Source organism: Sardina pilchardus, chromosome 13 (genome assembly GCF_963854185.1).
Source record: "Sardina pilchardus chromosome 13, fSarPil1.1, whole genome shotgun sequence".
Classification (NCBI taxonomy): Eukaryota; Metazoa; Chordata; class Actinopteri; order Clupeiformes; family Clupeidae; genus Sardina; species Sardina pilchardus.
Genome location: NC_085006.1, coordinates 1528417 through 1545927, shown reverse-complemented (window position 1 = coordinate 1545927; position 17511 = coordinate 1528417). Strand labels below are relative to the sequence as shown.

The 17511-nt window shown below is 40.2% G+C and overlaps 1 protein-coding gene across 1 annotated transcript in view; it reads right to left on the bottom strand.

Annotated features, from left to right (window-relative positions):
• The window catches only part of timm50 (translocase of inner mitochondrial membrane 50 homolog (S. cerevisiae)), a 73649-nt gene extending 71527 nt beyond the window's left edge, over window positions 1–2122 (bottom strand). Inside the window, exon 1 of the mRNA XM_062552369.1 lies at window positions 1888–2122. Within this exon, the coding sequence (XP_062408353.1) occupies window positions 1888–2094 (207 nt within the window). The 5' untranslated portion in view covers window positions 2095–2122. The remainder of the gene's footprint in view (window positions 1–1887) is intronic.
• Between the last annotated feature and the right edge of the window lie 15389 nt (window positions 2123–17511).

Genomic DNA, 17511 nt, shown 5'->3' with positions numbered 1-17511 from the left:
CTTTAACGCTTTAACAACATTTTAATAACATTTCCGGAAAGGTACTGACTCGATTAAATTCATTCTGGACTCTCTATCCGACCACATAAAGACGTGGGGATACTTCGATTTGGCTTTAGGGACCCTCTACTCACTACCACGTAAGTGTAGTGTTGTTTGGAACAGTAGAAGAGGTATAAAAATAGCGTTTTGTAGCGGCGAAAGGACATGCCCGGTTCACTTCCAGGCTAACGAGTTTTGGCTAAAAACGGTGAACTCGAACTTTCTCAAAATACATCCGAATGACATGATTTTGGTGTCAACTCAACGTATGTATTCCCAATAGTCCGAAAAACTGATCTAAAGTGCATTTCACTCCGGATTATCCCTTTAACTCTGGTAGCTATTTGAATGGAATGGAAAGGCTATATTTTACTTCTCGTATTCAAAAAGAAGCAGAAATTCCTAATACCTTGAAATTGAAAAGGATGCCAAATACACCGAACTATGTACTTGAAATTATGTTTTCACCATTAATTTAAAAAAAAAAATTAGTCCAATATATTTGCGGCCCAAGACAGATTTATTTTTTTATTTCTGGTCAAGGAAAATGGATCTTTTAGGGGGGAAGGTTGCTCTGACCCCTGGGTTAACCCTTTTGCAGACAGCCCATTCTAATTCTGGTACCTTAGTACCGGAGATGTTCAGTCTAATAGTGCGTTCGTTTATTCTCTCCGAGCTGCCTCGGACCTCGGATGTGATGTCACGTCCACACTTCAACCATTTTTTTCCCTCTTTCGCGCTTCCGAACTTAGGTGTCACGACCACACTTCAACCGTTTTTCACCATTAAAACATCTTTATTATTATACCCTACATAGGCATCTGGAATACTCCCCATACTCTGGATGCTGTATTGTACGGGATAATATTTCCTCTAACTGTTGTGTTGGGACAGTTAGACATACTGTACTTTATAACTTTCACTTTTAGCAAAAGCCAGTGAGCCAGAGAGCCCTGGGGTCACACCAATACAAGGAATATACTTTCAGTCTGATCTCTCTGTAAATAATGTCCTCCCTACTGTCCCCTTCTTTTATGTTAATTCCTGTTACACAAATTACAAAACAGAGCTAGATGTCTGTGGATTGAGCCACACTGTCAAAACAATATAATAAAGGGTACAACATGCTTGTAACTTGGGGGGGGGGGGGGGGGGCGGGGAGGCCTTCATTGTGCTGTGGATGTCATGATGAACTGATCTTGGAGAAGATAACAGCTAGACCAGTCCAGCACTGCTCCACTCCGGAGGCATAATTTAAAAAAAAAATGTATGTAAAAAGAATGTAGCACTATACACTAAGCCATAGCCTATATCAACTTCCTACTCTTTTAATTTCATATTAAATTGCATTTAATGGTTTACTACTTACAATAGATAGGCTACTTGTTTATGAAATGTATAGCCTATGAGCTATATTAATTTGATTTGATGACGTCTATATCTATCTATCGATTATGCACCCCTCCTCACCAAGGTAAACTCTATGGGCAATTCATCGCCAGTAACGATATCATTATCCTAATCATTTGGCAACCTGGGAAATTGTTAACATTACTGTTACTGTTAACGATAGGACAGTTAAGATGGTTATTTAACGTCTCTCATGTGTAGCCTGCCTCAGTATCGTTAAGCCAACGTCAGACAGAGTTCACTACCCAAAAGAAGACTGACGTTAATCATACTTTAATGTTCACATTAACAGAAAGAGGAGTCAATATCAAGATGGGCCATAAAACATATTTCAATGCAAATTCCCAGTGCTATGAATATCTGACAAACAGGTTAATGTTAGAGTTTCTGCCACCAACTGCTTGAGCAAGCCGAAATGCTAGCTGACCAACTCACCTGACTCCTCTGTTGCTGCTGAAGACGTTCTTGCAAAATAGCTTGAGCCAGTCCACCCACAGCATTACTGTCTGATTTTGAGGGATCTGTTGACTGTGCACGAATAAAGTCCATCACAGACGGATCTAGACAGCGGACACCTTTCCGGAGCCGGAGAAGGCCGTGGCTGGCCCGAATACACATGGGGTACACAGACATCGCAGCCATCTTGCAAATCTTGTTTGAAGAGGAAGGAACCACTAGACAGAGGACAAACGTGTGCTATTGGCTGTTCGTTTTCTCATGTTTGATTGACACATAGTAAGTGCAATGACAGTCGTCAGATTATAATACGTATTTTTTAAAAGGGAGGTTCTTCAGTTGTATCACCAATTACTGACCTTGCACTAACCTTAACGCAAACCAGTTTGTGACAGAACATGAGGAAGTACCAGAGCCGTCTGCTTGTGGCTCGTACCCATTCATTAGTCTGGAAAAGATAATCCGGCCAAATGCCGTTATTTAGGTGAACCTGGTTTTGAGGGTTTATTATGGTTTTATTTTATTTGTTTATTTTTTGCTGTTTCTTGTTGCCAAATGAAATGGTAGGCTAAGATTATATCCTGTGCAATTTAAAGGTGATTAATAAGGTTGAACAAACAAACAAACAAACAAACAAATAGCAGATATCATGTGAAATTTACCCAATCGATTACATGATTAAACGGACACTGTGTAAGCCTGAGGAAATTTCATTGTGAAATTCTCCCATCTAGCGGTTAGGGATTACATTGCAGCCTAGAGACCAGCCATCTCATGTCAAAAACATAACCCAAAGATCTGCGACGAGACAAACCTGTTGCGGAGGTGTGAATTAAATGTAGGGGTGTCACGATTCTCCAAATCCTCGATTCGATTTTAAAGCCACGATTCGATTCGATTTTCGATCTTTTTTTATTAATGCATTCCTTGTGTCATTATTATTATTATTATATTCATTTTTATTTTTTGCCCTCTTCCTATTCGGTTGTTAAGTCCGACGTCACGAGCAGCAGCTATTTTGTGAAAAGACGTTTATTAGCGCAGCCAGACGGGTTTTGCCACTTGTAAACTTTGTCATCGCCACCTTCGTTTTAGCGGTTTTAAAACAAAATCGCTAAACTTTAACAAAGTAATCACTGTAGCTATGCAGCCAGATGATATATGAATGGGTAACGTCCAGGCTTCCGCGAAAAAAATATAGATTTGATTAGGTTGAGGCAAGTCCGTATAAGATGAACATTTTCTTAAAGGCTAGTCAGAATAGCGGAAAATAATAGTTTATTTTACTGTCCATGGAGAATAACATGAGAGTTTGAAAGCCGTTGGACCCGGAAAACTATTCATTATCCCATTATTATATCATCACTTAATAACCGAATTCTGTTTCAGGGGGCTTTTATTTTGAAAGCAATTTTTATTTTGAAACCGTTCCATCCGTGAGGTTGTAAACAAAAAAAAAAAAACGTCAAACATAGAGAGCCGAAGTCCCGCCCTTCCACTTCCGGTCTATGGGACCTATTTCACGATTTTTAATGCACGGGAGTCAATGGAGAGATAACAATTATTTTTTGGTCCCGTTCGAGTTGGACCGTGCATTTCACATATGATGTGTGGGAATTTAAAAGATAATTTTTCACATTAATAAAGTTCTGTTTTTCGTTAGACTTTAAAAGTTATGTAAGTTTTGTGCGAATCCATTCAGTGGACTACATCTCTCGTCTCAAACCATGCACGTCACCAACTAGCAAACGAGAGGCTGGCTAGTTAGCTAGCTATTATGCTAGTTAACGGTTACATTGCCGTCAGCTAAGTCACTTAACAGTAGTGTTTACAGTCTATGAATGAAATACAACTTATCTGATGAGTTTAACCCTCTGACTCATGGTATTTTCATCGGCAAGGGGGAAGCTCAAATAAGACTTGTTGCTGGCGCCCGTGGCTGTGAATTGGTGTAGCAGCTAACGTCACTAACGCGACTGATGTGTTTGTAGTCGTTGGAAACACGATCTTTCACAATGTTGTAATTCACTAGTTACGACATACTTTTCAAATGTCTTTACGTGGAAAATTGTCATTAAAATTGACACACATCATATGGGTAATTCAAGGCACAAGACAATCGGGACCAGAAAATAATTTATCTTTCTCCATTGACTGCCATTAAAAAAAAATCCAAAGATAGGTCCCATGGAGGCAAACGGAAGGGGCGGGACTTCGGCTCTCTGTTAGACATGAAATGAAGCAACACAGAGTGATACTTTGAATATGTGCACACTCTGAAGACACTCTGAAGAGACCCAAGGTTAGTGTTAATGGAATAAGTACTTATCAATGTGCATTTTAAGCCTTAAAGTCATTTTGAACTGTAGGCTAACTAAATCGTTTTTTTACTTGCTAAGTTGAGAAGGCTAAATTGGTGTTAGGCTAACTGACGTGAATGAACGCAAAAATGCTTCCACACCCGTGATTTCAGAGTAACAAGAGGTTGATGTGCATTTTTTAACTGGCTGCAGCCTAAAATTAGTGGAGTGTTGATGCTGCACGTGTGTGGTTTTGCGTTTTGGGCATACATACGTTCGACCGGACCCGCGTCACACAGAGCAGGTTGTTTGCGCCACGCCCCTTTTTGGGGGAAACAAGCCCTCAGAACAAGCCTGACACAAGCCAAAGTGAACGGGTGTTGTTCACGGTCACTGATCTATAACGAATAACTTATTATTTACAGATCAGTGTTCGCGGTAGACAGACATGCCCATAAGTTGCTGCGTGGTTGGGTGTACCAACCACAAAGCTAAGAACCCCTAACATTAGGCTACACCAAAAATAAATCAGACCAACGAAAACGGAAATCTAGGCTAACACTTGGCTAACACTAGCAGCTAGGCTATCGGCTATGACAGAAATGATCATATGTTGGAATTATCTAACAAACATACTTTACATCCAAGCCTGTCAGTCAACTACACAACATTACAATTAAAATAAGAGGCCAAAAATACAGGAAAACAATTTAGTTATTTAACTGGAGATTCAATGAGATAAGAGTATGCCCGGGTATGACACTGGCCACTGCTACTGCTAGCAGGCTACTCGGGAGACCGAAGGGACATGTTTTTACTTTGATTGAATTAAGCTTTTGAACGTATTTTTCACGGTCAACGACCGGCAAAGTGGTAATATATTGAGTGGTCCTATTGATTCGTTGTGTTTTCTGTTATCATTTACCCCTACGATTTCGGTACGAATTACGTTTATTGAGCCTAATTTGCATTGGAGTTAATGGGAGACGTAGTTTGTTTCCCCCTAAAAGGGGCGGGAACGTTCGTCGCGAGTCAAGTTCCCGAATGTGCCGGTCTAACGTATGCTGGACGTCACGTTTGGGGTGTGGCTGCATCGTTGATTCTACTTTTCAGTTCGAAGTTCGAGATTGAGATGTAATTTCGATCGATTTCGAATTAAAATCGAGATCGTGACATCCTTAATTAAATGCAATTTTCTTTTACTGTCTATGATTAAACGTTGCACATCGTTGCCAGCATTTGCAAGCCGCTGCAAACATTCATTAGGTTGTTGCAGTATAACGTTCATTTCGTCGTGAATCTAGCAAGACAATTTCCCCTTGGGGATCAAGTATCTATCAATGGCCCCAGTTCCAGTCTCCTAGTCAAAACAGAACTTTTTTGTCGTTGCTTGTGTGTGATGCCAATAAAGCTCACTTTCGGACACGTAATAAATTATTTCACTTTGCCTAATTAGCACAATAGCTAGCTAGCACATTACATAGAAAGTTAATGGGAAGGGCTAGTCAGGCTGGCTAGCTAGGTAGCTATAGAGCTCCAGAGTCCCACCCACAGCCTTGTCCGGAAGTAAAAATCCAATACAATTTCTCCATTGACAACTGGAGAATAAGCCATAAAATCGTAACCGTCCATGGTAGACTTAAAACCAGCTACGATGTGACTAAGCGATTATACCTGCTCATATAGATGTCAAAAGTTAACGGGGCATCAACCTTGTTTTGAGAAAACAATGTTTTATTCACGATTTAACGAGAGAGTACTACACTACCCAACACCCTACCGTGTAAAACTGGTGAAAGCAGAGCCTTTGATTGGTAGAGATCGCCGTTGCCATGGCAATCCCAAACAAACTGTACTCAACTTTTCCCGCGCCTATCGTCCAGCTTCGTCTCACTGGAACTTCAAAACATAAAATGGCTGCAGGGCTGTCAGGACCGATGTGTGGTCTTCCGAAAAAGAACGGGTTTCTCATCTTGAAGGTTGAATTTACTCAGTGGAAACGGTAGGAAGTAATCATCCTCTTTTCTTAGATTAATATGGAACCATGTTAAACTATCGTTAGGCTGCAAATGTTGGAAATGTGTGTACGTTTGCAAAGCATCACGGGATTTGAGTTTTCTAATTCGGAATTTAAGATATGTACACAGTCTTGTACCTTTCGCTTTTTTTACATTTTCTGTTCATTTTTTCACTCGAAAATATAAGTTATATGCTTATGAGTCACATCGTAGCTGGTTAGCCTAAGGCATGGTCTAAAACTCTTTATATACGGATTTTTCCAGAAGTCAATGGGAGAAATGAATGAGAAATTTACTTCCGGACAAGCACCTCTCTTGGAGGAGGGGCGGGACTGTGGAGCTCTATAAGGAACTGTGGTTAAACTTGTTGTTGCAAACTAACCTGAAATATCATTTTGTGACGTTAGCCATCCTGTACATTGCTGTAACTCGTCTGGTAGATGGGATTTTCCCAACAACTGTCAATCCGTCATTACGTTCGTTTTTAATATTATTATTATGTTTACTTGCCTCTATAGGTAATGCTTTACCCTAAACAGTAGGCTACCGTAGGCTACACAGTTTTTCACTGATCTTGCGAATGACTTTCCGTCATGGTTTTCGTGCAGGCTCACTCAGCTTCTTATCCAAACATTACGGGAAATCTCCCCTCGAACGTTAGCTTCCCTACAACCGACATGCTAAAATACTTCTTTACGGGAAACCAACGTAATATACGGGGAAGAAGTGAATTAATTTTGCCTTCGATACCCTATAGAATACACAGAAGCTAAAAGGGAGACAAAGGGCATGTTACATGAAGTTATGGGATCGCAAAAAAATCTGCAATCTATGGCCGTCCAAGGGAGTTAGCAGAGCGTTGATCACCAGCTCATTTCGTGTTTCTACTTCCGGGAATATGCCTGCCCCCTTGGTTTCACCTGATTATCATTAAAAAATCGAAGATTGGATTTTAGTTTCTGCAAGCTCAATATGAGTTATGGGTCGAAAGTTGAGTGAACAATTACTTATGGCCCTTTGGTTTCTCACAGGCTTGGTCGTTGTTGCCCATAACACACTAGCACCCTGCTAATGAATGACGTCATTGACACGTTTTCGGCTTTTTAGAGCTCTAAAAGGACTTAAAAAATCTAATAATCAGCCGTGTGTATTTTCCTTGACCCCCCTTTCACATGCAATATTCCGATTTCTACACAAAAAAATATATCCAGAGAAAAGTGGATTTTAGGAGAAACTCCATCCACCTCCATTCATTGCCCACTTGCTCGTGACCGCCCTCTAGTTGCAGTACCATGCGGAAGTATTCAGCGAGTGGTCGTTCTCCCTTTATTAGACATTCTCTGCAGGTAGTGTTTTATGTCCCTCTCGGCAGTTCATATTGCTCTATACACCGGAAAGACATGGAAGCCTTCCTGTGAACGTCCCTTTCAATGTAAATGCAGAGAAGCAGAGCCCATTTATGGAGAGCCGGTCCATTCGCTATTAAAGGGATAATCCGGAGTGAAATGCACTTTAGATCAATTTTTCGGACTATTGGGAGTACATACGTTGAGTTGACACCAAAATCATGTCATTCGGATGTATTTTGAGAAAGTTCGAGCTCACCGTTTTTAGCCAAAACTCGTTAGCCTGGAGGTGACTCGGGCATGTCATTTCGCCGCTACAAAACGCTATATTTATACCTCTTCTACTGTTCCAAACAACACTACACTTACGTGGTAGTGAGTAGAGGGTCCCTAAAGCCAAACCGAAGTATCCCCACGTCTTTATGTGGTCGGATAGAGAGTCCAGAATGAATTTAATCGAGTCAGTACCTTTCCGGAAATGTCGCTGTTGCAGCTGCCAACGCTATAACAACACTTTATTAACATTTCCGGAAAGGTACGGACTCGATTAAATTCATTCTGGACTCTCTATCCGACCACATAAAGGCGTGGGGATACTTCGGTTTGGCTTTAAGGCACGTTTAGACTTGCTGTAGACAACGCGTTCGTGTACGCATCATGGCTGCCTCGCGTATTTTGCGGTCGTTTGGTGCGTCGGTCGTGCACGTCGTCGCAAGCGAACACGACGCGTCCGCGAGATGCAATACTGACAAGAAAGTAGGGGGCGATCATTGCCAAAACAAAGTGACTGCAAGATGCATTATCGACATCAAAGCTGGGGGCAATCATGAGAGTAAACAATGGCACATGGCCACATCCACATCTGATATTAGGCTACTAGTCTCCCCCTGGTGAAGACCTCCAGTAAGGTGCGTAATGCTGCAGCGAGTCTGTACACAGGACACAGCAGGTCGCACACGGACGCATACGCTTACGCTTGGTCTAACGGCAAGTATAATCCCAGCCTTAGGGATCCTCTACTCACTACCACGTAAGTGTAGTGTTGTTTGGAACAGTAGAAGAGGTATAAAAATAGCGTTTTGTAGCGGCGAAATGACATGCCCGAGTCACCTCCAGGCTAACGAGTTTTGGCTAAAAACGGTGAGCTCGAACTTTCTCAAAATACATCCGAATGACATGATTTTGGTGTCAACTCAACGTATTTACTCCCAATAGTCCGAAAAATTGATCTAAAGTGCATTTCACTCCGGATTATCCCTTTAACTCCATTGTACCAGCATTGCACCTGCAGTTCCTGTTGCAGTTCCACTAGGGGTGATCACGAGCAAGTGATCAAACAATGGGGGTCTATGGGGCTAGACAGCTAAATTGGTCTGTTTCACCTGATTGATTAAAAAATCGAAGATTGGATTTTAGTTTCTGCAAGCTCAATATGGGTTATGGGTCGAAAGTTGAATGAACAATTACTTATGGCCCTTTGGTTTCTCACAGGCTTGGTCGTTGTTGCCCATAACACACTAGCACCCTGCTAATGAATGACGTCATTGACACGTTTGAAAGGCTTTTTAGAGCAATTAAGGGACTTAACAAATCTAATACTCAGCCGTGTGTATTTTCCTTGACCCCCCTTTCACATGCAATATTCCGATTTCTACACAAAAAATATATATCCAGAGAAAAGTGGATTTTAGGAGAAACTCTAGGGGTGCAACGGATCATCATTGATCCGTGATCCGTTCGGATCAGTATCTTCGGTTCGGCACACACATGATCCGCGGATTGATTTATAATAATTATTAATAATAATAATGTCCGTGTGTTCTTTTGAAGTAACATGCGTGTCCACAAAGGCATGCTTCTAGTCCCTCCCTGCTCTGCTCCCCTAGCCTGCCTGCGCGTCTTTTCAGCTCTCACACACGTTAGCGGTCATGCCATAACCAGCAATACATGGCTGCTAGTTTAAGTGCTGATGTGGCTGCATAGCAGCAACACAATAATAGCCTAATATCAAGTTCGTTTGTGCACACTTACATCTCAAGTTTGTTGCGCACCTACCTATGCTATGATATTTAGGTAATTTAGGCTTAGCGTACTGTTGGGTTCAATGTCAGCAATAAGCTACGCAACATTGGCTAACTTGTACATCTGGAGATAGCTAAGTGCTCACTAAAATCATAAAGGAGCATTGCAAGACACTCATCTCTTTTATGATCCCAGAAAGATTTTCTTCGACTTGTTAGTTTTATTAGTATTTTTTACAAGGATATTTTAGCTAATGAAATATCCTTGTCATCATGCACTATAGGCTATCCAACTTATTTTCTCAAGAATAAAACCGTGAGACTGAAGCCTAATTACCCTCACGTATTTCTTAAAGCGACAGGGACTCAATTACACACCTCCTATGCGCACTCCTCCACACCACATTAAAGATAGCTAAATCAGTAGGCCTACACAAATGACTAAACATTTGTAGCTACTAGTAATTATGCAGATTGTGTGTGGAGGGTCAAGCAGAATCTTGGATGGCCACTGGTGTGAATGATCACACAATATTCAATATAAGGTGATTAAACACCAAATCAACTAAAATTGTAAAAAATCGAAAAAGTCATTCTTGACTTAGTATCGGTATCGAAACAATAATTTTGGTATCATGACAACACTAGCCTAAACACATGCTGAAAGTGCTTGAGCCACGTTACAACATCCCGTCAAAGACAAAACTATGTTCATTTGTCTTTTTTTTTTTTTTTTGCTGATCCGAAAAATGATCCGATCCGTGACTCTTGATCCGAGGAACGATCCGAACCGTGACTTTTTCGATCCGTTGCACCCCTAAGAAACTCCATTCACCTCCATTCATTCTCCACTTGCTCGCGACCGCCCTCTAGTTGCAGTACCATGCGGAAGTATTCAGCGAGTGGTCGTTCTCCCCTTATTAGACATTCTCTGAGAGAAGTGATTCTTCGCCCGGTAGGACAAGTCAGATCATTGGCATAGGTTATTTTACACCAAAGAGGATCTATTTATGAATGCAGACGTTGACTTGAGGTACTAAAACACTTAAAATCCTACATAATGTACCTTTAATATGGAAAAATTTATTTCAAAATGCAAATATATGCACATTTGCATAAACCTAAAACAAATATCAACATTGGATGACGCAGGTTCAAATGCCTTTTTATTGTGTTGACATTGGCCTAACTCAGATGAAAGGCCTCCACTGGGAATTTTGTATCTCATTTAGTAATTCCGTAGGCTAAATCTGGAAATACTGCCAAGAGCCTTAACCATGTTTTAGGAATAAAATGTCATATAAATTAGGCTAGGAATAATATATCAACAAACCCCTCTGTAGAAACGTTCTTAATATAGATAGATAGATAGACAGACATACAGACAGACAGACAGACAGACAGATACGATCCCCAAGGGAAAATTCAAGGTCCCAGCTTATGCCACAATACACAACACACTACACCGTAAACAGGATGATAAGATAACAAATCCACATGACTAAAAAGAACAAAATATACTAAAACAAGGATCCACATATATGTACTGGGAATGTGAGATGCTTGCATGGATGGGACAGGAACTGACCCTGTGATTCAAGTGTGTTTCAAGGTGGTAGTGCCAACAGTGCAACAATGCAGGGTTCTAGCAACCAGCAATAAATATGGTCAATAAAGAGAAAAATGTAAGCATGGTAACATAATAGTATAAATATGGACAAAATAGTAAACATGGTAATATAAGAATTATAGCAGCGCAAGGATATATTTGAAGTAGGCCTACAAGGGTATCCCCCCCAGCAAAATCACGTTCAAAAGTCGTTGAAAAGACGACCCAGTTTGGTTTAAAAGTGAAAGGTTAAACGACGTCTTTTCCGGTCGTTGAAAAGACGTCTATTGAAAGATAACGTTTATATTTGGTTGAAACCTCTGTGCCTTAAAACAAAATATGAAAATCGCCCCAGAGTTTTTATGAGGTTCCAAAAAGGTTCCACGGCCAGCAGCCACAACTGCAATAGTGTTACTAACTAAGGAGTCGGGATAATTTGTTGCAAATTCGACAGCAGTGTTCTATTCTTCCCCCTTCTGTCGTTACGTGACGTGACATTTTCTGGTTATCTGTGCTGCCGCTGCTGTTGTGTTGGGTGCACTGAGGTCAGGACTGGGTGTCATGAAACGAAGGCGGATGAAGTTAATTGTTGTATAGGTCTGGGCTACCTTCTCATCATGATTTCTAAGCCATTTGTAAGCCACGTTTTTTTTCTGTATCACAGCAACAGCTTAGCTACACCAACAAAATTATCCTGGCGCCGCCCATGCTATATTATCCTACTATAGGCTTTAATGTGCATTAAGCACTTACTAACTTTACCATCACCCATACTATTGTTAAAATAAGCCTATATTATCCTATTATAGGCTTTTAAAATGTGCATTAAGCATTTTCATTTTCTAACTTAACCATCTATATGATAAATACATAATCTAGGCCTACATTACAATAGCATACTAGGCGTAAATAAACAAGTCAAACAAACGTTATCCCTTTCATTGTAATTTTATTTAATTCTTGAAGTCTCCACCACCGGACCGTCCAGGTGCATGCATGTTTAAGATGATCGACTGCCACAGCTTGTAGCACCGCATTATGTAATAACACCGCATTATGTAATACCGTAAAACTTCAAACAATAGCCGAGTCCCAAATAGACGCATGTCTCTTTTAAACGCCCGGTGTCGCTACAGATTTGGGGTAAAGGCCGGTCTCCAACAGAAGCCTGGTCTGTTTTTTTAGTTTTGGGTTGTATTTATTCTTCTTATACAGATTGCGCACAGGGGCGCCGCCAGAAATTCTGGGCCCCATGAAAGATTTCGATTTAGGGCCCCCCCTCCCCCTCAAAAAAAAAAAAAAAAAAAAATATATATATATATAATTATTAATAAAGTAATATAGAAAATGGGGAGAACATGTATTTGATACCATGCTAAAGTTGCCTAAAAAGAGGAATATAAAATCATCATTTGACAATTGATCTTAATGCCTTAATTAAAAAAAGGAGTAAAAATCAATCATTAGCCTGTTTGATGCTCATTGAGCTCAATGCAAATCAAACAGGCTAATAGGCCTACTGGAAAAAGCACCATGTCAATCTATAGCTATGGTGAAGGGTATGTGATGATGTGGGGCTATTTTAATTCCAAAGGCCAAGGGAACTTTATCATGGATGCATACAGTAATAGCCTAGATCCATGAAATAGCTGGCCTTTAATAATAAAAAATGCACAACTGTCTTGAATCACACTGAATAGAGCTGTTGCCTTAAAATGAAAATGCCATAGTACATATTATGGAATATATCGATTTTCTTTTATGAGCAAATATTGTTAGGCCACTATGCAGTTCTTTCAAGCCAAATGTTCATGTGTTGAGAGAACTTGCATGCATCACTTTATGGATTTATAACATTTTGTATGCACATTGGGGATACTTCAGAGCTCTCCAGCAAACATCATCAGGCTTTTTGTGCGTGCAATTCAGCTTCAACCGTTTAACGTAGAAACTTCATTCAAACTGCGCTGCGTAGGTCTTACTTACGTGACTTCAGCTATGTATTTTTCAACTTTGTAACTTTTATACTTTTTGAACTATTAAATAAAAACTATTACAATTTCCCCATAGACTTAACATTACATTATGACATCATAATAGGGCAATTAGAATCTTCTGCCAGGTGGCCAGGCCAGCTGCAGCAGCTCTCTCTCTCTCTCAGGCTTTAAGCATACATTCTCTGTGAAGACTACATATCCTGTAAACTGTTTCCTCTGTCCACAACTGTTTCAAAATAAAAGTCCTCACTGCAATAATACACGATTAAATCATTTAACCATTGAAACTACTCAACTATTTAACTGTTCAACCATTCCCACTGTCAGTTATCATCAGCCATGCCTCCGGTCAACTACATGAAACCTCCATGTACCTAGCAACCAACATAGCAACCATTAAAATTAAGCGTTTATGACCGTTTCCATAGCAACCAACATCATTATACTGCAGTAACTTCTTGTTTCCTGATAGTGGCCACCATGGATACCCTAGCAACAAATGTTTCAAAATAAAAGTCCTCACTAGCAAGTTAGCTAGGTTAGCATTGTTAGCATAGTTAGCATTTTTAACATAACTGCAAAAAATCATCAACTAAATTAGCTAATCAACCTGGTTAGCATTGTTAGCAAATGTATCATTATTAGCATAGTTAGCATTTTTAGCATTACTGCTAGAAATCATCGGTTAAATTAGCTAATCAACCTGGTTAGCATTGTTAGTAAAGTTAGCATTGCTAGCATAATTAGCATTTTTAGCGTAACTGCTAGAAATCATTAGCTAAGTTAGCTAATCAACATTTTAACATGAATAGAAATCATTAGTTAAGTTAGAACTGGAATGTTTCATCTTTAAACTGTCTACCTTCACACTATCAACTCTCTGTAAACAATGCAACCACCATGTTTTTCCTAGCTACACCTTAGTAACCATGTCTACATTATCTATCTATTTTTGCATTTTCATGCACTGGAAATTCCTTGGAATTGCATTTCTAGTTCCAATTGTTGTCTTTATTGACTTACTGTATGTGATCAAATGTTTGCCTTGATGAATAACTAGGCTAGTTAATTATTGTATTGTATTGCTCACCTCCTCCTTCAATTGGGATTTGGGTTGATATGGGCTGGGGTTCTATTCCTGAGGATGAATCTGTAGTGTGTATGTTGAGGGCTCCTCGTTAAGAAACCAGTTCTTAGCACCAGCAGTCGTGTAGGCTAATATTTTATCTTGCATAGCCTAGTACAATAGCCTAGTTTATTGCTCAAGTTCATCCAGTTACAGACTACTGTAAATTACACTTACAGACCTTCTACATTACATTCATCTGTTCTCCCATGGCAATGAACGTGCAGTGTTTAAATAAAAGAACACTGCACTTCTTAGCCTAGGCTACTGAAAATTGTTGTTTTGATATAGGTTTAGCCTAAACGAAATCATCTCTTTTTATCAGCTAGCTAGCTAGTGTGTTGTGTCATGGCATCCAGTGTCAGTGAATTACCTTTCTTTTGGAAAAACCGAGTGACTTTTATTTCTCCCTCTTAGCTCTCTGCTTCTGCTTGCGTTTGTGATATCCAGACTTCATAATTTACTTGGCAACTTCTAAAATGCACGCACCTATGCAGAGTGCGAATTGGGGGGGGGGGGGGGGGTATATAGCCTGCTGCTCATAGTTCGAATTACAAAGTTCTCACGTAGCACCACTTTTGAAGTTCCAGTCGAATCTAGTTGGGAGTTTACAAGACTGCTACGTGAGAACTTTGCGCCTAGCTAGCGGTGCTTCGTCGGCGATGAGGCTGAAAATAGTTCCAAGTAAAGATCTGCCCAGGTAATAGTCTCGTTCGATTTTGCATTATGATTTGTACTAGGGGTGTGAATCTCTCATGTGAAAGACGATACGATTCGCATCTAGATACATTGTCACGATACGATTCAAAAAAAGATACATGTTAATAGCAAACGATTCGGTACGATTCAATTCGATGCGATTCGATGCAATTCGATGCGGTTCAATAATCGAAAGCATTCTGAAAGTTATTTTTCATTGTGCACATTCACTTTACAATTGTGCACATTTTACATGATCAAGTTAATGGTTATCAATAGGACAAACAACTTGATGTATGAACATGACAAAACATTTTATTGTGAAAAGGTGAGGTTTTTCATATAATATTTTAGTAATGGCACACACTGAGGACACCATAAAGAAATAAACAGAAGAAACACATATCTCTGTATATGTTGTATAAAAAAATTAAAGACCAAAGAGGTGTCGTTACAAAAGAAAATAAAGCAGTGCTTTGCCCTTGGCCTTTTCTCATGTAAAAGAATAAATGATTCTCTGCTTATCTCCCTCAACAATGGAATTCTCTTCTCTGATTGGCTGATGGGGTGGCCATTAACTTCGTATAACCTGCTACCTTTGAAGTAGTTCCCGTATCACACTTGAATATTAATTCGCCAAACTCGTTGCGAAGTTTAAATGAACTGTCACGTTGCATCCCAGCTGAAATACAGACGTGCAGAACCATAGTAACATTGTAGCATATGACGGAGGTGGATTGTAGCTAGTTGGATGCCATGTAGGCTATAAAAGTAGCGATCTTTCAAAGTTAAAGTTAATCAGAATCCTGGGATATGCCCGCTTGACAACGGGAGAGATAGAACCAGAGCCATATAAAGAGACCTTCTCTTTTGAAAAAGCCAAACGACTTCCAAACTTTGGATTTAAGTTTCGCCGGCGCGTTGAATATAGGTTCGGAGTTGTCAGAAATCTTTTCTGAGGAAGACTAGCATCTCATTCCTTCAGGCACGTCCAGGGCACGTTTCGTTGGAATGGATAGAAGAACGTGATAGGCTATGCCATCTTTGACCAATGAGAGGCTGTCATTGTTCTCAAATCAACATTGGGATGCACACAGCCACGCACCAGGCCAGGAAATCGAGTGTTTCATAAGAGACGGTCAAGTCAGAAACGTTTGCGAATGTGAACCGATTTGTTACTTTTAAATCGAAACAATAACCGATTCATGTCATGAAAAATTCGAAACGAGGCTTGATGCATCGATGTAGTCGTCTTTTACAGGTTAAAAACGAATATCGATATGTATCGGTTAATTTTTACACCCCTAATTTGTACTCGTTTTGAACACACGGCTCCCAAAATATATTTAGAAAAAAATGTAGACGTCTCGGTCACTTTTTTGGAGGACGTGCTCACTGACACCCTTCATCTACAGCAACTGTTCTAAGCTAAAGCTAACATCGCTGCTCCCAAGCAGGAGAATGCCCGGACGGATTTTAACCGGGTTTTTTTCACTGTTCTAACTGGGGGTGACCGAGACTAGCTTAATTTCATTTTTGGGTGGCGTATTCCTTTAAATGACATTTCAGCTGACAGTTGTCAAATTTGCCAAACAAAATTCTGGAGAAGCAGCGGCAAGATATCTCGGTTGATCCAAAGAGGGTGCGTAAAGGCTGAGCTGTAACGTCTGTCTCCAAAGAGGGAGAGCCCTGCGCATCGGGAGCTGCGCAACCAAAGCAGGCAAGTTGAGGAGAGCGACGAGGAGGAGGAATTCGCAAATCAACTTGTATAGCCTAGTTGAGGATCACGGTGATAGCGATTAATAGGATCATTTTTAATCACACGATTGCAGTTGTTTTACAGGGTAGCATTCATTCTTTATTGTTGATGTGTTATCAGGGGCAACAAGTTCACAGGCTCGATGGTAACTTGAATTGTTCAGCCCGCTGTCACATCGTTTCGTGGGTCTGAGACTGTAGTCTTTCAAAAATCTTTTCCAAATCTTTGCAAAGTCTGGCAATGTAAGGTAGGCTTTAAAGGCACAGCCTCCAACAGAGACTTGTGGTAGGGAGGGGCAGATAGTAGGATCTGATATAATCCCTCTTATCAATCCTAAAATGGAATCAGGAATGGCATCAAATACAGTTTGATACGTAACAATGTTGCAGGCATACTTCAAACAAAAGCTTGTGTACGATAAAAGACAACCATTGGAGTCAATTAAGTGCAGGACTGACCAGATGCCTTTATCTAACCAGTCCTTGATGTAGGCCTAGACAACTTTTTTTTTTTTATAGCAATGTATCTGTTGTTCCAGATAGACGTGTTGTGTGGGGTAAAATGATTGTACAGAATTTTCCACTACAGAACAACTTGCTGATGGAAGAGGGATAATTTGAGGGGCAGGTTCTGAATACTGGAGTCACATCTTAGGAATCTATACCACCTAATTTCCTGAATATTTCATGTGGGATATGATACCAGAAGCTAGTACTGTTTAAGAATGA